Source organism: Vipera ursinii, assembly GCF_947247035.1.
Source record: "Vipera ursinii genome assembly, chromosome: 1".
NCBI lineage: Eukaryota > Metazoa > Chordata > Lepidosauria > Squamata > Viperidae > Vipera > Vipera ursinii.
This window is the reverse complement of record NC_139512.1, coordinates 359,060,009-359,083,068: the sequence shown is the minus strand read 5'-3', so window position 1 is coordinate 359,083,068 and position 23,060 is coordinate 359,060,009. Positions and strand designations below refer to the sequence as shown.

Sequence of the window (23,060 nt, the reverse complement as noted above, 5' to 3'; positions counted from 1 at the left end):
ATCCCATAATTCTATTCTATTCTATTCTATTCTATTCTATTCTATTCTATTCTATTCTATTCTATTCTATTCTATTCTATTCTATTCTATTCTATTCTATTCTATTCTATTCCATTCTATTCTATTCCATTCCATTCCATTCCATTCCATTCCATTCCATTCCATTCCATTCCATTCTATTCTATTCTATTCTATTCTATTCTATTCTATTCCATCCCCTTCTCTTCTCTTCCGTTCTGTTCCGTTCCGTTCTAGTTTTCCCACAGCAGCAAGTTGGCTGCGATGAGTTGGCCGCGGACAACTCTTTAATCTTTAATCGACCACAGCATAAACACCCCGTCAAGGCCGCCTGGATGCTTTTCCGTGGGAGAAGCCTCCGTCAGGACGGGACATGAGCAAAGCCGTCCTTTTCCCCAGGTTGCATCTACAGGCGACCTGCGGAGCGTAAAGACAATAGACCCAGCTCACGTGTTGGGACACGTCTAAAAAAAATAGAGAGACTGCCCGGGGGAGGGGGGACGCGTCGGCTTCTGCGTCGTCTGAGTGCCAGGGAGGAGGAGGAGGAGGAGGAGGAGGAGGAGGAGGAGGAGGAGGAGGAGGAGGAGGAGGAGGAGGAAGGAGCGAGCGAGCGAGCGGGGAGGCACCCGGGGTTAACTCAGCAGCTGCCAGACACCGGAGCGACTTCCTTCTGGGCCGAGAGGTTTGAAAGGACTCCTTCCCGCCTCCTTTAACCCCTCCCCGCCTTGGGCTCCTGCCTCACCTTGCCATGGAAGGAGCAGCAGCAGCCGCGGCAGCCAAGGGGCCAAGGTCAGCCCCTTGCGCGCCGGAGCCTTTATATAGCCCGGGAGAGCGCCGGGCCGTTTCTTCCACACCCGGGCTGGCACCATGTGGCGGGCGCTTCTGGCCCACAGGAACTACCTCATCGCCCTCCTGACGCCGCTGCTCTTCCTCCCGCTGCCTCTGGTCCTCCCTTACAAGGTAGGTGTCCCCCCCCCCCTCTTCCGAGACGGAGGCCGCGAGTCGCTTCGCTTCCCCAGAGCGAAAACTTTCCCAAACTGCCGTCTTCTCTGGCTGGCGTTCCGGCGTGGCGCGTCGGAGCTTTCTTTGAACAGAAAGGTGCAAAAATGGCTTTTTTTTTTTAAATGGGTGGCGGGTCTGCAAAGCGCGATAAAAGGCAGGCGGGCAAGCTGCAGCCTAGTTGTCTAGCTCAGCGTTTCCCAACCTTAGGAACTTGAAGATGCGTGGACTTCAACTCCCAGAATTCCCCAGCCAGCATAGCTGGCTGGGGAATTCTGGGAGTTGAAGTCCACGCATCTTCAAGTTCCTAAAGGTTGGGAAACGCTGGTCTAGCTGTCTATTTCTTTAGTTGGTTATTTCGTTTCGATCCCCCCAACACCCAAAGGGAAACCAGCTCGCCGCCTCAGCCTCGGACCGCGCGAAGAAGAGGCGAGCTGGTTGACCCTCGGCTGTGGGGAAGTGGCTTTTCTCTCCGGCAGGATGAGAACCTGCAGGAAGGCAGGAGGGCAGTTTGGGAACTTTCCGAGCATCCCGTGCCGGTGCCCGGGAAAGGGGACGCGGTGCCAGCAAGAAGAAACAAGCCAGGGAAGTTTGCCAAACAGAGAGAGAGAGCAAACGTGGGTGGAAGCTGCCACAACAACCCGGTGCGCCGCTCTTGACGTTTCATTCCGTCCGCTTAGATGGTGAGGCTGGGCCGCCCTCTGCCAACGTGCAGGGAGGACTAGTTGTCGTTGGCATCAATAAACAACTTTGTTGAAAAGAAAACCCGGCAGATTGTGGAGACGGGCGCCGTAAAAGCATCTGGAAGCATCTCGGAATGAGACCTCGGAAGGCTAAATCCGAAGGCAAACAGCAAAAAGATAATCCGTGGTGTCACAGGGGGGGGGGGGGGAGAGAAACTGGCGGGAGAATGAAGAGGGAAGCCGAGCCAGGCAGCAAAGAGAAGGGATCAATCAGAATAGAGCTGGAAGGGACCCTGGAGGTCTTCTAGTCCAGCCCTCTACTCAAGCAGGAGACCCTATCATTTCAGACAGTAGAATAGGAATAGGAGTAGAAAATAGAAATAGGAGTAGGAGTAGGAATAGGAATAGGAATAGGAATAAGAATAGAATAGAATAGAATAGAATAGAATAGAATAGAATAGAATAGAATAGAATAGAATAGAATAGAATATAGAATATAGAATATAGAATACAGAAAATAGAATAGAAGATAGAATAGAATAGAGAATGGAATGGAATGGAATAGAATGGAATGGAATAGGATAGAATAGAATAAAATAGAAGGGACCTTGGAGGTCTTCTAGTCCAGCCCCCGTCCCCCCCCCCACTTGAGCAGGAGAACCAATACCATCTCAGACCTCCAGTGATGGAGCACCCACGATTTCTGGTGGCCAGCTGTTCCACTGGTTAATTGTCCTCCCTGTCAGGAAGTTTCTCTCTTTGATCAGCTTCCATCCATTGTTTCTCGTCCTTCCCTCTGGTGCTTTGGAGAATGGTTTGACCCCCTCTTCTTTCTGGCAGCCCCTCAAATACTGGAATGCTGCTATCATGTCTCCCCTCGTCTCTAGACTGGCCAAAGCCAAGTCCCGCAGCCATTCCTTGTATGTTTTAGTCTCTGGGCCTTGGATCGTCTTAGTTGCTCTTCTTTGAACTTCTTCCAAGGTCTCAACATCTTTCTTGTAGTATGGTGACCAAAACTGGATCCTCAGGGTTGGGGCCACTGCCGAAAAGGCCCTGCGCTCACCGGCTCCAGGGGGGGCTTCCGGAGGTCCCAACTGGCAGAGGGAGGGAGGCAGGGAGGATTCTTCCCTGGGCAGCAGCTGGCTGATCCAGCTGTTTCAGCCCTATAAAGGAGAATCTTTACAGCCCAGGGTTGAAATGAGGGGTGTTTGATGCTCTCTGACTGGGTGGTTTCCTTGCAGACGTTTCATTGCCTACCTGGGTAACCTTATCAGTGCTGGGAGGGGGAGGGGGAGGGGAGGGGAATGGGGTCCTTGGTGCTCTCTGAGCTTGGTGGTTTCCTTGCAGATGTTTCGCGACCCAGCTGGGTAACATCATCAGTGCTGGGAGGGGTTTGTGGAGTGGAAGAGAAGGAGAAAAGGGAGAAGAGAGGGAGGAGGAGGAGGAGGAGGGGAGAGAGGAAGCACTGTGCTGCTTCTCTGAACTTGGTGGTTTCCTTGCAGACGTTTCATTGCCCAACTAGGGAACATCGTCAGTGCTGGTAAGGAATAATAAATTGAGGGCAAACCCCACTCTCTTCTAGTACTGATGATTTCCCCTAGCTGGGTAATGAAAGGTCTGCAAGAAAATGTCCAAGCTCAGAGAGCACCAAGGAACCCCCCCTCCCCCTGTTTCAGTCTTGCCCACCCCCCAAAAGGCCGACAGGAGGGAAGAGCATCTGCAGGAGAACCAGCTGTGAACCCAACTCTGCAGGGCTCCCAAAAGCTCCACTCTAAAGCACCACTTTGGGACGGCTGGGGGAGAAGGACACGCACTTTCCTTCCTGGGGGGGAGGGGGAGGGGGAGCCAACCTGCCTTTGAACCTGACCAGGGACTAACTGCGTATCCTCGGTGAGTCCTCAACACTTCATTTCGTTCTTCGATCGAGGGACTAAACTAGCAGACCAGCGAAACGCAGTCGACACACAGTAGTATACTTTGATTTCAGTAAGGCATTTGACAAAATGGACCACAATCTACTCCTTGGTAAACCAGGAGAAGGTGGAAGAGACGAGATCACCACCGGATGGATCTGTAGCCGGCCGGCAAGCCTCCATGGCAGCACATCCACAGGGAGAGAAGGAAGCAAGGCTCCGTCTGTGTTGTTCTGTTGTTCTGTGTTGTTCTGTTGTTCTGTGTTATTCTGTTCTGTTATTTGTGCTATTCTCTTATTCCGTTTTATTCTGTTATTGTTATTCTGTGTTATTCCTTTATCCTGTGTTGTTTTTTGTTTTATTCTGTTCTGTTTTGTTCTGTTATTTTGCTTTATTCTATTATTCTGTTCTGTGTTATTCCTTTATTCTGTGTTGTTTTTTGTTTCCTACTGTTATTTTGTGTTTTTCTGTTATTGTTTTATTCTGTTACTGTTTTATTGTTATTCTCTCTTCTGCTATTCTGTTTTGTTCTGTGTTGTTCTGTTATTTTGCTTCAGATGGCCCTTGACTTACGACCACAAAGGACCCCAAAATTTATGTTGCTAAGCGAGATATTTGTTGGTTTTGTCCCATTTTATGACCTTTCTTGCCACAGTTGGTTAAGTGAATCACCCTAATCCTGGCAAATGGATGGGGAAGAAATGGAGGGAGTGACAGATTTTATTTCCCTGGGCTCCAAGATCACTGCAGATGGGGACTGCAGCCAAGAAATTAAAAGACGCTTGCTCCTGGGGAGGAAAGCCATGGCAAATCTAGACAGCACACTAAAAAGCAGAGACATCACCCTGTCAACAAAAGTGCGTATAGTCAAGGCTATGGTCTTCCCAGTTGCAATGTATGGCAGTGAAAGTTGGACCATAAGAAAGGCTGAGCGCCAAAGAAATGAGGCCTTTGAACTCTGGTGCTGGAGAAGACTCCTGCGAGTCCCTTGGACTGCAAGGCGATCAAACCGGTCAATCCTAGAGGAGATCAACCCTGACTGCTCTTTAGAAGGCCAGATCCTGAAGTTGAAACTCAAATCCTTTGGCCACCTCATGAGAAGGAAGGACTCACTGGAGAAGAGCCTCATGCTGGGAAAGATTGAGGGCAAGAGAAGAAGGGTGGCTGGATGGAGTCACTGAAGCAGCAGGCGTGAGCTTAAATGGACTCCAGAAGATGGTAGAGGACAGGAAGGCCCTGGAGGAACGTTGTCCATGGGGTCGCAATGGGTAGGACACAACTTCGCAGCTCACAACAACAATAGCTGTTAAGTGAGTAACCTGGTCGTTAAGTGAGAAACTGGCTTCCCTGTTGCCTTTGCTTCCCAGAAGGTGCCAAAGGGGATCATGCAACCCCAGGACAGGGCGACCGCCATAAATACGAGTCAGTTGCCAAGCGTCTGAATTTTCCTCAGGTGACCATCGTTGCAACGGTTGTAAGTGTGAAAAATGGTCATAAGTCATTTTTTTCAGGGCCGTCTTAACTTTGAACGGTCACTAAACGAACTGTTGTAAGTAGAAGACTTTCTGCCCTTTTATCTCAATGGGATGCAATTCTCTCTCTGGATTATTTTTGCAGCCAACTTAGCATGATAGCAGCATTTGAGGGGCTGCCCCAAAGAAGAGGGGGGGTCAAGCTATACTCCAAAGCACCAGAAGGCAGGACGAGAAGCAACGGATGGAAACTCATCCAGGAGAGAAGCAACCTGGAACTAAGGAGGAATTTCCTGAGAGTTAGAAGAATTAACCAGTGGAACAGCTTGCCACCAGAAATCGTGGGTGTGCCATCCCTGGAGGTTTTTAAGAAGAGGCTGGACAGTCACCTGGCTGAGATTTGGGTCTGGCTAGTCTAAAGAAAAGAAGAAATAGGGGAGACAGGATAGCAGTATTGCAGTATTTGAGGGGGCTGCCACAAGGAAGAGGGGGGTGTCAAACTATTCTCCAGAGCACCAGAGGGAAGGACGAGAAACAACGGTTGGAAACTGATCAAGGAGAGAAGCAACCTAGAACTAAGGAGATACTTCCTAACAGGGAGGACGATTAACCAGTGGAACAACCTGCCACCAGAAACCCTGGGCGCTCCATCCCTGGAGGTCTTTAAGAAGAGGCTGGACAGTCACTTGTCTGAGAGAGTGTAGGTTCTCCTGCTTAAGTGGGGGGCTGGGCTAGAAGACCTCCAAGGTCCCTTCTATTCTATAAGTTTAACTCTGAAATAAACGTGGGAATTCTTTTTCTGAAGAATCCTAGTTAACGTGATTGTTAACTACAGAGCCTTGGTGGAGCAGTGGGCTGATGCCTCCCTAAGTAACGCCAGCTGCCTGCCATTAGTGCAGGTTCGAGTCCCACCAGGCTCAAGGTTGACTCAGCCTTCCATCCTTCCCAGGTAGGTAAAATGAGGACCCAGATTGTTAAGCTGACTTTGTAATAATGCCGCTGGGGTGTGTGTGAAAGCCCTAACAAGCAGGCATATACATAGAATGAAGGCTACTGCTAAGCACATTGGTTTGTGCTTAAATTGTAAACCGCCCTGAGTCTTCGGAGAAGGGCGGAATATAAATGGAATTAAAAAAAAAAACTACACACACACACACACACACACACACACACACACACACACACACACACACACTGAGGTTGCTGGAGACTTTCCAAAGAGCCTGTTGTGCTTAAGCGAGGATTTTCATAACACAGGGAAGTGATTTCCTTTTAATAAACGTAACAGAAAACTCCCCTTAAGAATCCCGCATCACCTGTGTCGTTCTCGCCTGACGGGGCTGTTTACCTCTGAGGTGAGAGATCACCAGGAAATCTGCAGGCCTGCCTGGGCAAGACAGGGAAGTGAAAGAAGGCAGATAAGACGACTGGAGGAATCCAGAGTTACAAAATCATTGAGTTGGAAGGGACCTCGGAGGTCCTCTAGTCCAGCCCCTCTGCCCAGGGCTAGGAATCACCGGACCATGCCAGACTGGTCTGGATCTGTGACTTCAGGAGGGAGGCTGGCCCACAGCTTAACTGTTCTCACAGTCAGGAAATTGCGCCTTAATTCAATTTCTCTCCACCGGGCCTTGTCTGACCTTGTCTGAACTCCTCCGCCCTGGGACAGCCAGAAAAAGGGGGAATTTCCTGACAGTGGGAACAATTAATCAGTGGAACTACCTGCCTCCAGAGGCTGTGAATGCTCCAACACTGGAAGTTTTTAAGAAGAGACTGGACAGCCATTTTGTCTGGAATGGTGCAGGCGTAGGCAACCTTGGCTCTTTTATGACTTGTGGACTTCAACTCCCAGAATTCCTGAGCCAATGGCTGACTCAGGAATTCTGGGAGTTGAAATCCACGAGTCATAAAAGAGCCAAGGTTGCCTACCCCTGGTCTAGGGTCTCCTGCTTGAGCAGGGGCTGGACTAGAAGACCTCCAAGGTCCCTTCCAACTCTGCTATTCTATTCTATCTTATCCTATTCCATTCCATTCCGTATTCTGTTCTGCTCTGCTCTGCTCTGCTCTGTTCCATATTTTCTATTCTATTCTATTCTATTCTATTCTATTCTATTCTATTCTATTCTATTCTATTCTATTCTATTCTATTCTATTCTATTCTATTCTATTCTATTCTACTGGGTCTCCTGCCTGAGCAGGAGGGTTGGACTGGAGGACCTCCAAGGTCCCTCTGTCGTTCTGTTATTCTGCTATTCAGTCGCCTCCTGCATTTTGCACAGGTTGCCTCACTGCAAACACTCTTCTAAAACCTCCAGGAATAATTAACTGCAGATCAGGAGCCAAGAGACTTTCAACCGGGCTCTGTGTGAAAACACGCTGCTTACATAAAGTGGAAGATCCAGGAAGAATCTGTGGATCGGCCGGCCCACTTTAAGCCGCCACGGAGGGTCAGGCGCAGACAGCCAGGCACATCCGTTGAGTTCAGAGCTTGGGAGAGCTCATTTGGGCAGCCGGCACACAGCCGACCCCCGTTAGCTGCAGGAAGTCCTTGCCTTACAAACTCGACTGAGCTCAAAATTTGTGTTGCTAAGCGAGACAATTGCTTGGACAAGTGAGTTTGTTAAGTGAATCACTGCAGTTGTTAAGTCAGAAACACGGTCGCTAAGTGAATCCGGCTTCACCACTGAATTTGCCGGTCAGAAGGTCGCCAAAGGGGATCACGTGACCCCCGTCACACGTGCATGCCGGTTGCCAGGCGCTCTGAGTTTTGATCCCATGATCAGGAGGAAGCCACAACAGACCTAAGGGTGGAAAAACAGGGCGTTTGTAACTTTGGACAGCCACTAAGTGAATGGTTGTAAGTCGGGGATGACCTGTAATGATCACAGCCGAACTGGCACTGGAGGAGGATCAAGGGAGTCGGGGGGGGAGAGGGGAGGGGCTTGGGTCTCCTGTGGCTCCGCAGTGACTCCACACCTTTCGGCTGGGCTGCTTTGTCCAGTTCTGCCCAGCCTCCCCAGCCCCCTCTGCCCACCCACCGGCCCCCTGGTCCTGGGGGGGGCAGCAGGGAAGCCTCGGGGGTGGGAGAGAAGCAGCCGGTCTGGCCCAGCCAGCGCCAGTTTCTGCCCTGGGAAGGGAAATTGCGACTTCCAGCTCCTGATCATGGGGACACCCCCAGCCCCCCCCTCCCCGAGGCAAAGTCCTGGCTGAGGCTTTGGGCTCCCTCCAGCCCTGCTGGGCAGCTGTCAATTTTTAAGCGGGGAGGGAGGGGGGATTGCCCTGTCAACTCAGACAAGAACCAGAGGAGGAGGGGGAGGAGGAGGGGGAGGAGGAGGAGGAGGAGGAGAGCCACAAGGGACAAAGTGCATTACTTGGTGGAATTCAGGATCTCTCTCTCTCTCTCTCTCTCTCTCTCTCTCTCTCTCTCTCTCTCTCTCTCTCTCTCTCTCTCTCTCTCTCTCCTCCTCCTCCTCCTCCTCCTCCTCCTCCTCCTCCTCCTCCCTGGCTCAGGAATTCTGGGAGCTGAAGTGCGCAGGTCGTGAGGTTGCCCTAGTCACCCACCCCTGATCTAGCAGATTATGGAGCCTCCGACTGATGCTAAATTTGGCCTCTGTCTGAACAGGAAGTCTTCCTCTGTCCCAGGCCCTGAAGACCTTTCACAAAACTCAAACAACTCTTATAATCCCTGCACATATTTGCAGATATCCTAAGCGCATCCCTAAAGCCACGGCAGCATCCATCAAAGGGCAGCCAAGCCAGCCCACCTTTGGCCTGACCATCGGCCCCCTTTATCTCCCTGTGTGCATGGCCTGTGTCTGTGTGAGAGAGAGGAAAAGTGCAGAAGGACAGGGCACAAAGGCTTCCAATGGGCAGTTGCAATGTGTGGCTGTGAAAGCTGGACCATAAGAAAGGCTGAGCGCCAAAGAATGGAGGCCTTTGAACTCTGGTGCTGGAGGAGACTCCTGCGAGTCCCTTGGACTGCAAGGCAATCAAACCGGTCAGTCCTAGAGGAGATCCACCCTGACTGCTCTTTGGAAGGCCAGATCCTGAAGCTAAAACTCAAATACTTTGGCCATCTAATGAGAAGGAAGGACTCACTGGAGAAGAGCCTCATGCGGGGAAAGGTGGAGGGCAGGAGAAGAAGGGGACGACAGAGAATGAGGTGGCTGGATGGAGTCACTGAAGCAGGAGGCGTGAGCTTAAATGGACTCCAGAAGATGGTAGAGGACAGGAAGGCCTGGAGGAACATTGTCCATGGGGTCGCGATGGGTCGGACACGACTTCGCAACTAACAACAACAACGAACAAATTTACAGAGCCACCCAACTCACCCATAGGTATTCCGGGCAGTTTACATTTTTTTTAAAAAAAATCCATCATATAATAAAAACCTATAAACACCACCACCACCACCATCACACCCCCCACACACACCCACACACGTGTGGCAGCAACGACACAATTAAGTCAGCCCCTTAACAGGTCTGTCTCCCTGTGGAGTCCCCAGGCCCCTGGGCAAAAACCATGTTCTTGGCGCCTTTCAGAAAAGCAGCCGGATTGGGGGCCAACCCCGTCTCGAGGGGAAGGATGTTCCGATAAGCTAACAGAATGACAGAGTTGGAAGGGATCTTGAAGGCCTTCTAGTCCAACCCCCTTCTCAAGCATAGAGAAGGAGCCACCACCGAGAAGACCCTTTTTCGTGCTCTCACAGGTGACAGTCCCTCATCAGTGGCACCTGTGACAAGCCCTTCCTCCCCATCCCGGTGGGCCAGGTGGCTGCCGCGGGGGAGAGGCGGTCCTTCAAAGGGCCTGGCCCCTAGGGATTATTGGGGGGGGCATGCAAAGCAGTTACAGTCAATCGAAGCGAAGAACCTCTTTCCCAAGATCGTTCAAGGCTCCGTTTCCAGTCAAGAGGAGGAAGAAGGGAGCCTGGGTCCGGAAAGGAAGCAGGCAGCTCCATCTGCCCTCCCTCCAGCTGGGACAGGCCCTTCCGAGGCCCGCATGGGCAGAGCCGCGGTTACCTGCTTAATTACAGGTCTGGGTTGCCCAAGTTGCCAAGGTGGAAGCAGCCCAGGTGCTCCACCGGAGCGAACACACCCAAGATCTGAGCACTGATTCTTTGCAAGCGAAGAAGTGGGTGCTTTCGAAATCGAGCCCTCCCCTGCATGTACACACAAACAAACACACGTGTGGCCTTGGAGTCAGGAGGAGCAGAGGGCTGCCGTGGAGAGGATCCGGCAAGCAGGCAGGCCAGGGCTGTCCTCTTGGTTTTGACCAAATTTCTCTCTCCCAAGAGGGACATTGCCTATCCAGGGGGCTGCTTAGGGGCACCTTCAGAGGTGTGTGTGTGTGTGTGTGTGTGTGTGTGTGTGTGTGTGAGAGAGAGAGAGAGAGAGAGAGAGAGAGAGAGAGAGAGAGAGAGAGAGGGAAAGAGAGAGAGAGAGAGAGAGAGAGAGAGAGAGAGAGAGAGAGAGAGAGAGAGAGAGAGAGAATGCCAAGATGGCAGCCAAGGCACTTCTTGACGTGGGTTGCCATGTTGATCTCTTCAACCATCTCCTGTGGAGAACCCTGGGGCTGCTTCTTCCGCCATATCAGCAGAAGATGCTCTGGTGTCCCTCGTCCATAAATCTCAGAACACAATAACAGAGTTAGGAGGGACCTAAGCAGGAGACCCTAGACCAGGGGTCTGCAACCTTGACGACTTTAAGACTTGTGGACTTCAGCTCCCAGAATTCCTCAGACAGCATAGTTGGCATAACTGGCTGAGGAATTCTGGGAGCTGAAGTCCACAAGTCTTAAAGTTGTCAAGGTTGCAGACCCCTGCCTTATACCATTCCAGGTAAACGGTTGTCCAATCTCTTCTTAAAAACTTCCAGTGTTGGAGCATTCACAGCTTCTGGAGACAGGTTGTTCCACTGGTTAATTGTTCTAACGGTCAGGAAGTTTCTCCTTAGTTCTAGGTTGCTTCTCTCCTGGATTAGTTTCCATCTGTTGCTTCTTATCCTGCCTTCTGGTGCTTTGGAGAATAGAGTGATCCCCTCATCTTTGTAGGAACCCCTTCAATATTTTATTTTATTTTATTTTATTTTATTTTATTTTATTTTATTATTTTATTTTATTTTATTTTATTTTATTTTATTTTATTTTATTTTATTTATTTTATTATTATTTTATTTTATTTTATTATTTTATTTTATTATTATTTTATTTTATTTTATTATTTTATTTTATTTTATTATTTTATTTTATTATTTTATTTTATTTTATTTAGAAAACTTATATTGCTGCCTACTCGCACATGGCGACGTTATGGGAACCCTGGCATCGTGTCCCCCCCCTCAGTCCTTCTTCCCGCTAAACTAGACCTACGCAATTCCAGCAGCCGTTCTTTGTATGTTTTTCTCTCCAGTCCCCTGATCATCTTTGTGGCTCTTCTCCGCACCCTTTCCAGAGTCCATATTGGGGTGACCCAAACTGGGTGCAGTGCCTGGTCCAGGGCCCATTCTGACCGGGCCAGGGGCTCTTCTGAGCACTCAGCGCCGCCCAGAGGGGCCAACCAGGCTGGGAGGTGCTGCCAGATGCTGGTGGGTCTGGCTAGGAAGGGAAAGGGGCTCTCCTGGGAGGTGATCCTGGCTTCAGGGAGAAGGTCTCCTGGTAGCCAGTTGTGCGTCTTGCGTGGTTTAGCTTCCTTGCAAAATCTGGGCTTATCTTGGAACTGTCCCTCAGTGACCTGGCCCGGTTGAACCCCGCTTCGCTTTTTTGAGATCATCAGAATTGGTGCCGCTGCCCAGCTTGGTCTTCTGGAAGCCGTCCCAATGTGCAGATGCCGAGCCGAGTTTCCCAAGCGTGGGAATTCCCAGATGTTCCCATTTCAAGGCTTAGAGTTCTTGCAATACTCTCGGTCTCTGGGAAGTTTCTGGGGTTGACACCCTCATCTGGGGGTGCCTGGGTTGTGCAACTCTGCAGTAGGCAAATGCCCTCCAGGCCTGCCCGGGAGGATGGGCGGTGGAGCTGTCACTGGGGTTGGGTGCTTGCTCAATCAGTCTTTCCCAGCCTTGGCAACTTTAAGGTGGGGGGACTTCAACTCCCAGAATCCCCCAGCCAGCATGCTTTAGGATGGGGGGACTCCCAAGTCCCCGAATCCTCCAGTTAGCAAGCTTTACGGTGGGTGGAGTCCAAAATCCCCCAGTTAGCATGCTTTAGGATGGGAGGGGGACTCCAAATCCCAGAATCCCCCAGCCAGCATGCTTTAAGAGGGGTGATTGGGGAATTCTGGGAGTTGAAGTCCATGCAGTTTAAAGTTGCTGGGGGTGAAGGAAGGCTGGCCTAGGGAGATCTAGATAAATGGGGGGGGGGTTTTCCAGTAGCACCTCCTGATTAAAAGGCAGCGGCCCTGGTGAGCAGCGGCGCCTCCCCTCCGAGGCCGCTGACGGAGCACTCAAATCGCCTTTTCTTATCGGAATGTATCCGCTTCATTGCTCCTTCGGATCAACGCTTCCCGGTGTCTTTGCAAAACTCTGGCGTGGCCTTTTCCCTCTTGCAGGCTTTGATGCCGAGAGCAGCCTTTGCAAGCTGCCACAGATGAAAGCGTTTGAATGAGGTGGCAGTCGCAGCTCTCAGGGGCAAAAAAAGGGCTGCCGGCCCGGGTCTGACTTTGTGCCATCCTAGACCAACCCAGCAATCCCCCCCCCCGACGCCTGGATCAATCAGCTGCGCCACCTTGTCTCAGCGGCCCCTGGAGGCCCTTGGCGGGGCCCTTAATGCCCTTTTAAGCAGCCAGAGCCAAATGCCTGGTCTCCGCTTGGGCCCTCCCGCCTCCAGGTTTGACCCCAGGCCGAGAGGGCCCTCCCCCCCCTTTTTTCCTCCCTCCCTCCCTCCTTTTTTTTTCTTTCCTTCCTTTTTCTTCTCTTCCTTCCTTCTTTCCTTCCTTCCTCCATCCCTTCTTCCCTCCCTCCCTCCCTTTTTCCTCCCTCCCTCCCTCTCTCTTTTCTTTCTTTCTTTCTTTCTTTCTTTCCTTCCTTCCTTTCCTTTTTTTCCTCCCCCCTCCCTCCTTCCCTCCACTTCCTTTTCCTCCCTCCCTCCCTCCTAGAAAGCCTTGTGAGGATGAACCGCTTCTTGAACTGGGAAGTGGAGCAGGTGTGACCCCCACAATGTTGTGGCACTCCAGCTCCCATCAGGCTCGCCCAGCAGTGGGACTGCGGAGTCAGCCGCAAGTGCCGCTGGACGGCAGGTGCCCCTCCCCCCGCAGCCAGCCCTGCCCCCTTGGTGCCCGCAGCGCCTGACTGCCCTTCTTCCCCCAGGAAGCCCAATGTGGCTACACCATCATCGTGATGGCCATCTTCTGGTGCACGGAGGCCGTGCCCTTGGCGGTGACCGCTCTCTTCCCCGTCCTCTTCTTCCCCCTCATGGGCATCATGGACTCCTCCACGGTAAGTGGGGCTCCTCCGCCACGGGAGGGTGTTAAGAAGAGACGTCTGTCCGGAAGGGTAGAGGGTCTCCTGCTTGCTCGAGGGGTTGGACTAGAAGACCTCCAGGGTCCCCTCCCCACCCGTCACTCTGCTCTTCTGCTTCCCTGCAGGTGTGCATGGAGTACCTGAAGGACACCAACATGCTCTTCATCGGGGGGCTGCTGGTGGCCATCGCCGTTGAGCACTGGAACCTCCACAGGCGCATCGCCCTGCAGGTCCTCCTCATCGTCGGGGTCCGGCCGGCCTTGTGAGTCCCTCAGGCCTGGGACCTCCCCCTCCCCCAGGACCTCCCCTGCACTGAGCCATTCAGAAGAGGACGCTTGGGGGGAGACTTCTGCGAAGGGGCTGGCCAGCATCCTTCCAGCCCCACACCCACCCTGAGACCCGGGCAGCCCTGAGGCCTCCTCGGGGCATCTGCATCACAGCCCAGTGGGGCAACCGGTCAGAACAGAGCTGGAAGGGACCTCGGAGGTCTTCTAGTCCACCCTCTGCTCAAGCAGGAGACCCGCGACCATTTCAGGCAAATGGCTGCCCAGTCTTTTTTTAAAAAAATGTTCTCCATGCCAAATGTCAGGACTCGTTCCCAGCCCCGACTCTTGGCCTGGAGCTGGGTCGGAGAACCCCTGATCCCCTGGGCTCTTGGCCGGAAGCAGCGCAGCCCCCGGAGAAACTCTGGGGCTCCAGACTTAGCCATTCTCCTCCCTCCCCCTCTCTCCTCCCTCCCTCCCTCCTGCAGGCTCCTGATGGGCTTCATGGGCGTCACGGCCTTCCTCTCCATGTGGATCAGCAACACGGCCACCACGGCCATGATGGTGCCCATCGCCCAGGCGGTGCTCCAGCAGCTGCACAAGTCGGAGCTGGAGCGGAGCAGCGCGGAGCGGGGGGTGGCCCAGAACGGGACCCTCAACCGGGCCTTTGAGATGCAGGAGGCCCCCCCTCCGCCAGGTGGGTGTCCCGTGTGCTCTTCCTCCCGGCTGGCAGGGCTTCAGGCCAGGCCGATTCACAGGGGACCCCGGTCCGGCCGAGGCTTCCTCTCCCAACCTCAGGATTCGGTCCTCGACCGTTAGGGCCGCTCCACGGCGCTCACGACCACGGTTGGGACCAGAGCATCCGTTGCTAAGCAAAGCAGTTGTTAAGCGAGTCCTGTCTCATTTTACAACCTTTTTTTGCCACGGTTGTTAAGCAAATCACTGCAGTTATTAAGTGAATCACACGGTCACTAAGTGAATCCAGCTTCCTCCATTGACTTTGCTTGTCAGAAGGTCGCAAAAGGGGATCACGTGACCCCTGGGATGCTGTGACCGTCGTAAGTATGAGTCAGTTGCCAAGAGTCTGAATTTTGATCATGTGACCCTGGGGAGGCTGCAATGGTCGTTAAGTGTGAAAAAGTTCATAAGTCGCTTTTTTCAGCGCCATTATGATTTCAGTCACTAAATGAACCGTTGTAAATCGAAGACTGGCAAAGCTGTCCTAAATCGCAGCCACCTGAACTTGAGCTGCTGCCCACATCTGTAAATGCCAGCCAGTTGCCAATTGCCCAAAGTGTGTTCACGTGACCTATTGGGGTGGGCGACACTGAAATTTTGAAGCTGGGTTGTAAGTAGCTTTTTTTTGGGGGGGGTCCATTGTAACTTCAAATGGTCGCAACTTGGGGACTCTCTCCAGTCAAGAGGATGAGCATCCCACCTCCCGTTAGCTCTGAACAGGCCTCCCATCCAGACTGTCCTGGAGAGAAAGAAATTAGCAAAGGGGGGGGGAGATTTCTCTGCTATGAATTGGGGGGGGGGCAAAATCCTGTCGTAACTAAAATGGGACTTGGAGCCCAATTGGTTAAAAAAAACCTCGGAGCTGCAATGGAACAATCCTGCCGCCCTGAGTCTTCGGAGAAGGGCGGGATATAAACGGAATTAAAATAAAATAAAAAATAAATAAATCACATCACCCCCCTGTGAAAATAATAAGGGGAGGGGGCAATGCCCCGATGCCGCCGCCCCCCCCCGCCAAATCTCACTTCTGCTTTGGATGCCCTTTTGAACCTTTGTGTGGCCAAGAAGGAAAGTTGTATCGCATTTCACCCCTGCTCTCTAGGGACAGCCATGCTGGCGGGGGGATTCTGAGGGTTGAAGTCCTCAAAATGGCCGAGGAACCTCTGGGCTAACGGCACTGAGCAGCTCCCAGGCAGAGAAAGCTGGCTCCGGATTGCCCCCCCCCCGGTGTGGCATCCCAAACGATGGTGGCACAAGCCCACTGGGGGATGTGCCCAGTGCCGACCCCCCCGGCCCATCTCCCTGGCCGCTGGTTTCCGTAAGACTGGGCTGCCTCCGGCATTGGTGGCCCTGAGAATGGCAGATGGCATCCGCCACCCTGGGGGGTGGTCCACGGGGCTCTCTGAGCTGGGGGGGTTTCCTTGCAGACGTTTCGTGACCCAACTAGGTAATGGCATCAGTGCCACAAGGCAGGGAGATTGTGGAATGGAGGAGGAGGAGGAGGACTCTGAGCTTGGAGGTTTGTTTCCAGACGTTCAATTACCAAACGGGCACTGAGGACATTCCCTAGTTGGGTCATGAAGCATCTGCAAGAAATCAGCCTAGCTCCGAGAGCCCCGAGGACCCCGGAGTTCAACCCACTGGTGTCGGCCCCCTCCTCCTCTGGAGCAGCCAGGCTCCCACGAGGCCCTGAGAGACGTCCAGGGGGCATCAAGAGGCCTTTTCCAGGGCTGGGCCAGATGCCCACTGAGCCTCTTTGCTAAGGGAACTGCCGAGGTGCCCAGTGTGGGTCTGGGCCAGCCTCAGCTGGGGGTGGGGGAGCCCCTGGCTCTGTGAAAGGGGAACGCTGGAGGAAGCGGCAGAGTCCAGGGCTGGTCTGTCTCCTCCCTTGACCTCTGCCCCAGCGATCGGGGGCCCCCAGAGCCCGCCTGCCCTCCCGCCCAGCTGCCTGACGGGCCCTTCTCCCCTCTTGTGGCACCCCAGCGAACGCCCACGTGCAGGTGGCGATGAAGGAGAAGGACTGCGGGGAGGCTGGCCCGAAGCTGGACGAAGACCGGGAGCAGCTGGAGCAGAACCACCAGACCTTCTGCAAGGGGATGAGCCTGGCCGTCTGCTACTCCGCCAGCATTGGCGGCATCGCCACCCTGACGGGCACCACCCCCAACCTGGTCATGAAGGGGCAGATGGACGAGTAAGGCTGCCGTTCCCAGAGTATTTAGGGGGTGGGGTGGTCCAGAAGGGTCTCCCTCCCACTTTCCCCATTGCTCCTCCCCCCCCCAATTCCAGACCCGCTGCTGGTGGCCTCTTTCACCCTGCCTGGTCTCTGCCTGCTAGCAGAAGCCCCTCATTTAAGAGACCCCCCCACCCCAAAGGCAGGACTGTGTGTGGAGAGGGTGGGCGTTTTTTCTTGAATGTTTGAGCAGGGGGTCAGACTAGATGACCTCCATGTTCCCTTCCAGTTCCGTTATTCTGTAGTAGGGCAACCGTCTCTTAACTTGGCTGCTTTAAGACTTCTGGACTTCAGCTCCCAGAATTCCCCAGGCGGCTGGGGAATTCTGGGAGTTGAAGTCCACAAGTCTTAAAGCGGCCAGGTTTGGAGACCCCTGCTGTGGTGTAAAGCTTCTATTGCACTGCACGAGCTGATGAAATAAAAATCATGGGGCTGGAAGGGACCTTGGAGGTCATCCAGTCCAACCCCCTGCTCAGGCAGGAAACCCTATACCATTTCAGACAAATGGCTGTCCAGTCTCTTCTTAAAAACCTCCAGTGATGGAGCCCCCACCACTTCTGGAGGCAAGCAGTTCCACTGGTTAATTCTCCTCACAGTCAGGAAATTCCTCATTTTGGACCTCTCTTTCTTAGTTTCCCCCCCCCAAAGGGAGGCGGTCAGCTGAGGGTGCCGCATTTCCTGGCACTGCCGTTGTGCCACCCGCAGACCAGCCTTTCCCCACTTTCAGAGGGGTGGGCTTCCTCTCCCAGAATCCCCCCCCCAGCAGGCCAGCCGAGGCTGAGAAACGCTGGGCGGTTTCGGGAGGGGAGGGGCCGTGGGGGGAGTGCCCTTCCAGGGGGCACAGTGACCGGGGTCTCCCCTTACCAGGCTCTTCTGCCGCAACGACAACGTGGTGAATTTTGGCTCCTGGTTCACCTTCGCCTTCCCCGCCATGCTGGTGCTGCTCATCCTCTCCTGGCTGTGGCTGCTGCTGATGTTCCTGGGCTTGGAGTGAGTCTCTGGGCCCCCGTCTGGCCTGGGGGGAGGAGGTGGGGCCGGGGGGCCTTGCAGAAGAAGCAACTCATCTCCCTCCTGCCCCCTTAATTGGGTTGGGGGCAGCGCGTGGTCGCCCCATCGCAAAGGGGTGCCGGGCTGAGGGGCCCTGAGTGGACAGAGAAGGCAGCTCAGCCTGCCCAGGGATGCCGCCTGCCAAGTGACCCTTCCAGGATAGGGCATGGGGGGGGAGGGAAGCCTTGCCCCTGCCCCACATCCTCTCCCCTCTGGACCCCTCCCAGCTTCAAGAAGAATTTCGGCTGCGGCACCAGCGAGGCGGAGAAGCGGAAGTCCGAGCAGGCGTACAGCATCATTAAGAACGAGTACCGGGCGCTGGGCCGGATGAGATTCGCCGAAGTGGCCGTCCTCATCCTCTTCATCGCCCTGGTGGTCCTTTGGTTCACCCGGGAGCCCGGCTTCATGCCCGGCTGGGCCAACGCCCTCTTCAGCCAGAGGGGGAAGAGGTGAGGAGGGGGCCTGGGCCGGGCGGAGGACTCTGAGCTCTGGGAAAGCCGCCTTGGGTTCCTACCCCCGTCGTCCCACCCCACCACCCCGTGGCTGAGTTTGAGGCAGCTGCAGACCCCCCCATCCTTCAGGCCCCTCCCTCCAACCTCATCTCAACTGGGGGGGGGTCTGAGTGACGCTGGACTCTGTCTTACAGCCACATCACGGACGCCACGGTGGTCATCTTCATTTCGCTGCTGATGTTCCTGATCCCCTCCGAACTGCCCAGATGCTCTTCCGGGGCCCAGAACCAAGGTAAGTGGGCAGTGCCAGGCTGGCAGAGGAAGCAGTGAAAGGGAATGGCCTTCAGGAACAGAATAGAGCTGGAAGGGACCTCGGAGGTCTTCTAGTCCAGCCCCCTGCTCGAGCAGGGGAAACTATACCATTTCAGACAAATGTTTGTCCAGTCCCTTCTTAAAAACCTCCAGGGCTGGCCGGGGGGGGGGGGGAGCCCTCCTCCTGGCAGACCCCCTGGGAAGGCTCAAGCAGGGGGGCCCTGGAGCTCCTGCACTGGGCTGGCACCTGACTTAGGATCCCGAAATCAGAAGGGACCTAGTGGGACAAGTCCTGCAACATCCGTGATTCTTCTCTAGTAGTCGAATAACGCTTCGGTGGTCCAGATTCACTGGTCTTTCAGCCAAGGAGGGAGAATTGTGGGTCTCTTCCCTCACACACACACACACACACACACACTAACCAAAAACAAATTGGGGGGTGAGAGAGAGAGAGCGAGAGAGAAGAACATTTCAGAATTTGGAGTTTAGCTTTAGGATGATTCCAGGAAAAACCTGTAAACCCCATTGACTTATTCCACTGGTCTCCAGATTTGGCCACTGTAAGATTTGTGGACTTCAACTCCCAGAATTCCCCAGCCAGCACAGTCCCGAGTCTTACAGTGGCCAGGTCTGGAGACCCCTGACTTTTCCCCCACCCCTAAAAAAGTAAGAAAAACATAAGATGGCTTCTGACCAAATCGACCCAGTTTTGCCCCTTAGGAATGGAAGCTGAGAGGGGAGGCAAAGCGGGGTGACTTTTCCCATCTTTACTGGAGGGGCATCTGCCTCTTGTGAGGACCCTCCCCTCAAGACAACACGGCACCGCCAGGTGGGGGGGCCTGTCAAAGGGAATTGGGTTTCCCGGGTGTGTGTGTGTGTGAAATGGCCTTCCCTAAGGAAGATGCCCACGGAGAGGCAACTGGACTTTGCTTTTTCCTTGAAGATGTTTTGCTTCTCATCCAAGGAGCTTCTTCAGTTCTGGCGGAATAGTGGAGAACGGAACGGAAGAAGGACCGAAGAAGCTTCTTGGCTGAGAAGCGAAATGTCTTCAAGGAAAAAGCTCTTTGGGGGTCCCCTAAGGAAGGCTCGGTGCTTCCCCCAGACTTCCTGGAGCAAAGTTAGATAAATAAATAAACCTTTATTGTCAAAGTACAACATTTATTTATTTATTTTTATTTTTATTCCATTTATATCCCGCCCTTCTCTGAAGACTCAGGGCGGCTTACAAGCTTAGCAGTAGCCTTCATTCTATGTATATGCCTGCTTATTAGGGCTTTCACACACACCCCCCAAGCGGCATTATTACAAAGTCAGCTTAATTGCCCCCAACAATCTGGGTCCTCATTTGACCTACCTGGGAAGGATGGAAGGCTGAGTCAACCTGGAGCCTGGTGGGACTCGAACCTGCACTAATGGCAGGCAGCTGGTGTTACTTAAGGAGGCATTAGCCCACTGCTCCACCGAGGCTCTCAACATGTGTACATTGAGATTAACTGAGCCTCCTACTACAGGGGGGGGGGGTGTCTGCTCCTCAGTGTAGCCCGTGCAAACACCGAGCCCCCGGCGCTGCACCCACCCACCCGCTCCCCGCTTCCCTTGCAGGCAGCCCGGGGCAGATGCGCGCGCCCCCCGCCCTCCTGGACTGGCCCACGGTCAACCGGCAGATGCCCTGGAACATCGTCCTCCTGCTGGGAGGGGGCTTCGCCTTGGCCAAAGGCAGCGAGGTGAGGGGCTGCCCCCCCCGGCCGGGCCCGGAGAGGCGGAGCGGGCGGGGGGCGCCCCCTTCCTTCCCATCGCGGGCGGAGCCCTTTCCCGCCACCGGGGGGCGCCCGAGGCTCGCCGGGACGGAGCTTGGGGCGGGCGGGGCTCCGCGCGTGGGGCGTCCGGGCGATCCGGCGGCGGCGGGCAGCCTCGGGGGGGTCGGGGGAGGGGCGGGTGACGAACTTTCTGAACTTCTCCGCTCCTCTCGGGGCTTTTCCAGGCCTCCGGGCTGTCCGGCTGGTTGGGGAACAAGCTGACCCCCCTGCAGAACATCCCCCACCCGGCCATCGCCTTCCTGCTCTGCCTGCTGGTGGCCGCCTTCACCGAGTGCACCAGCAACGTGGCCACCACCACCCTCTTCCTGCCCATCCTGGCCTCCATGGTGAGGAGGCGGCGGCGGCTGGGCAGGACCCCCCCTCCCCGCCGCTGGTGTCCGAGGGAGGGAGGGGGAGGGGGGAAAGAAAGTGGGGGGGGGCAAAAGGGAAGGAAGGATGAGAGAATGTGGGGGGGATGGAATATCGGGAGTTGTGGGGGGGGGGTCAGGAAGGGAGGCTCAGCCAATCTCGAGGTATACCTGGTTGTACTTTGACAGTAAAGGTCCATTCATTCATTCAGGAGGAGGGAGGGAGGGAGGGAGGGAAGGAAAAAGAAAAAGGAGAAGAAAGAAGGGAGGGGAGGGGAGGGGAGGGAGGGAAGAAGAAAGGAAAAGGAAGGAAGGGAAGGGAAGAAGCAAGAAAGATGAGAAAGGGAATGAAGAAGGAAAAAAGGAAGGAGGGAGAGGGGAAGGGGGGGAGGCTTCCAGGCCCTTCTCTCCCCCCCCATGCTGAGACCCTCTCCCCCCTCCCTCCGCCCGCAGGCCCAGGCCATCCAGCTCAACCCGCTCTACGTGATGCTGCCCTGCACCCTGGCGGCCTCTCTGGCCTTTATGCTGCCGGTGGCCACCCCCCCCAACGCCATCGTCTTCTCCTACGGCAACCTCTGCGTCATCGACATGGTGAGTGGTGGTGAAAGTGGGGTCCCTTCCGGGCCCAGCGGAAACAAGAGGCAGGGCCCAACTAGCCGGGCTGGAAAGGCACAAGCCCGCCCTGTCGCTTCCTTCCCCGTAGCTGCCACAACGCGGAGCCTCCAGTGATAGGCGGCTTCTCTCTGAATAATATCAGACGCCAAAGCCACTTTCCTGCCCTGCTTGTGGGCCGGGGGAGTTGCCTCCTTTCCTTCACAAAGCAGCCTGAGGTAGAGTGCCCTTGGCCACGGAGGCTCTAAGGACCTTCCCTGCTGGATTGCAAGCTGCTCTTTCTCACCCTCCAGGTCAAAGCCGGGTTTATGCTGAATATTCTGGGCGTCCTAACCATCATGCTGGCCATGAACACCTGGGCCATCCCCATGTTCAACCTGCACCAGTTTCCAGCCTGGGCACACGTCAACGCCACTCAGTGCTGACGGGAGGAAAGAGGGTCACCCGAACTCAGAGCTGCTTGCCCCACCCTGGTTTCTTCGGCATCCCGTTGCCTCGCCGCTGGGGGCACAAAGCGGCTCAGACTGGCCCGGCCCTGGACGATGGGCATTGGTGCGCTACAAGCTTTTGCGTATGGGCGCCTTCGGGCACCGGCCTCGCTTGCCCTGAAGGATTCCGGCCTGCCGTGGCGAGCGGGCCAGAATTGCTTTCCTTTCTAAACAGCTGACGGTCAGCAGGTCCTGGAGACGGGCTGGCGCAAGAGTTGGAGGGAAGCCAGCGTGCCCGCTGATGGACCGGTGGCTCAGAGCGTTTCTGTGCCAGCCACAGTCGTTCTGAAAGCCCCCCCCCTCCAGGCCAGGCCCCCCAACATCTGGACGCAGCTGCCTGCCCAGAAGCCGGCCTGGCGATTCCCTCTCAGCCGGGCTGCAGAGGCTCAGGCCAGGCTCGGTCTCCCTGGACGCAAGGAGACGGGGACTCCGGCCAATAAAGCACTTTTCCGCCAGTCCTTCCTGGGCAGGTGCCACCTTGTGTGAATCTGAGGCTGTCCTGAAATCACGATCAGAATCTCCGTTGCTAAGCAAGGCAAGTTGTTAAGTGAGTTTTGTCCCATTTTACGACCTTTCTTGCCACAGTGGTGAAGTGAATCGCTGCAGGTGTTAAATTAGTCACACGGCCGTTAAGTGAATCTGGCTTCCCCCATTGACTCGGATGGTCAGAAGGTGGCAAAAGGGGATCACGTGACCCACCCCCAGGGACGCTGCGACCGTCACAAGCACGAGTCAGTTGCCAAGCGGCCGAATTCTGATCATGTGACCCCCAGGATACTGTAAGTGTGAAAAATGGCCTTTCGGTGCCACTGTGACTTCGAACGGTCATAAGTGAACCGTCGTATGTAGAGGACCACTGCAGTCAAGGGGGAGAGAAAGGACCTTTTCCTTCTCCATGGCCTGGGGGGGGGGGGCAGGGAAGGAGACCAGGCCAAGCAAGCATGAGGGGAGGGGGGCTCTAGCCCTGGAGGGGGAAGTTGCCCCCCCTTTCAGGAAAGAGAATGGCCGTTTGCGCCCCCCCCAATGCCTTTCCTGCTGCTCCCCCCCCAAATGCAGCAGAGAGCAAAGGGAGCCTTGCTGGCTTTGCTTTTGACATGGGGTGGACGGGGGGGGGACCTTTGCACCCTGGGCCCCGACTGTCACTAGAGGGACCCCCAGCCTGATTCTGCACCCAAACTCTGCTGGGCTTCTGGTCTTTCCCATTTTTCTGGCTAGG

General features: G+C 54.7%; 1 protein-coding gene across 1 annotated transcript; it reads left to right on the top strand.

The window, feature by feature from the left end:
• The first annotated feature begins 750 nt into the window (after positions 1-750).
• On the top strand, positions 751-22,119 carry SLC13A2 (solute carrier family 13 member 2). Its single transcript, XM_083379746.1, has 12 exons — positions 751-978; positions 13,386-13,514; positions 13,664-13,800; positions 14,290-14,498; positions 16,523-16,730; positions 17,637-17,759; positions 18,044-18,265; positions 18,463-18,560; positions 20,183-20,304; positions 20,562-20,723; positions 21,198-21,335; positions 21,650-22,119. The coding sequence occupies exons 1-12, from the start codon at positions 886-888 to the stop codon at positions 21,779-21,781; spliced, it is 1,773 nt and encodes a 590-aa protein (XP_083235872.1). The 5' UTR covers positions 751-885; the 3' UTR covers positions 21,782-22,119.
• The last annotated feature ends 941 nt before the right edge of the window (positions 22,120-23,060 follow it).

Bases quoted from the DNA above. Each gene is read 5' to 3' on its own strand.
- SLC13A2 (XM_083379746.1), top strand. From the start codon at position 886: ATGTGGCGGGCGCTTCTGGCCCACAGGAACTACCTCATCGCCCTCCTG. The intron at 20,305-20,561 runs GTGAGGGGCTGC...GGGCTTTTCCAG, and splicing joins CCTTGGCCAAAGGCAGCGAG to GCCTCCGGGCTGTCCGGCTG. The intron at 20,724-21,197 runs GTGAGGAGGCGG...CTCCGCCCGCAG, and splicing joins TGCCCATCCTGGCCTCCATG to GCCCAGGCCATCCAGCTCAA.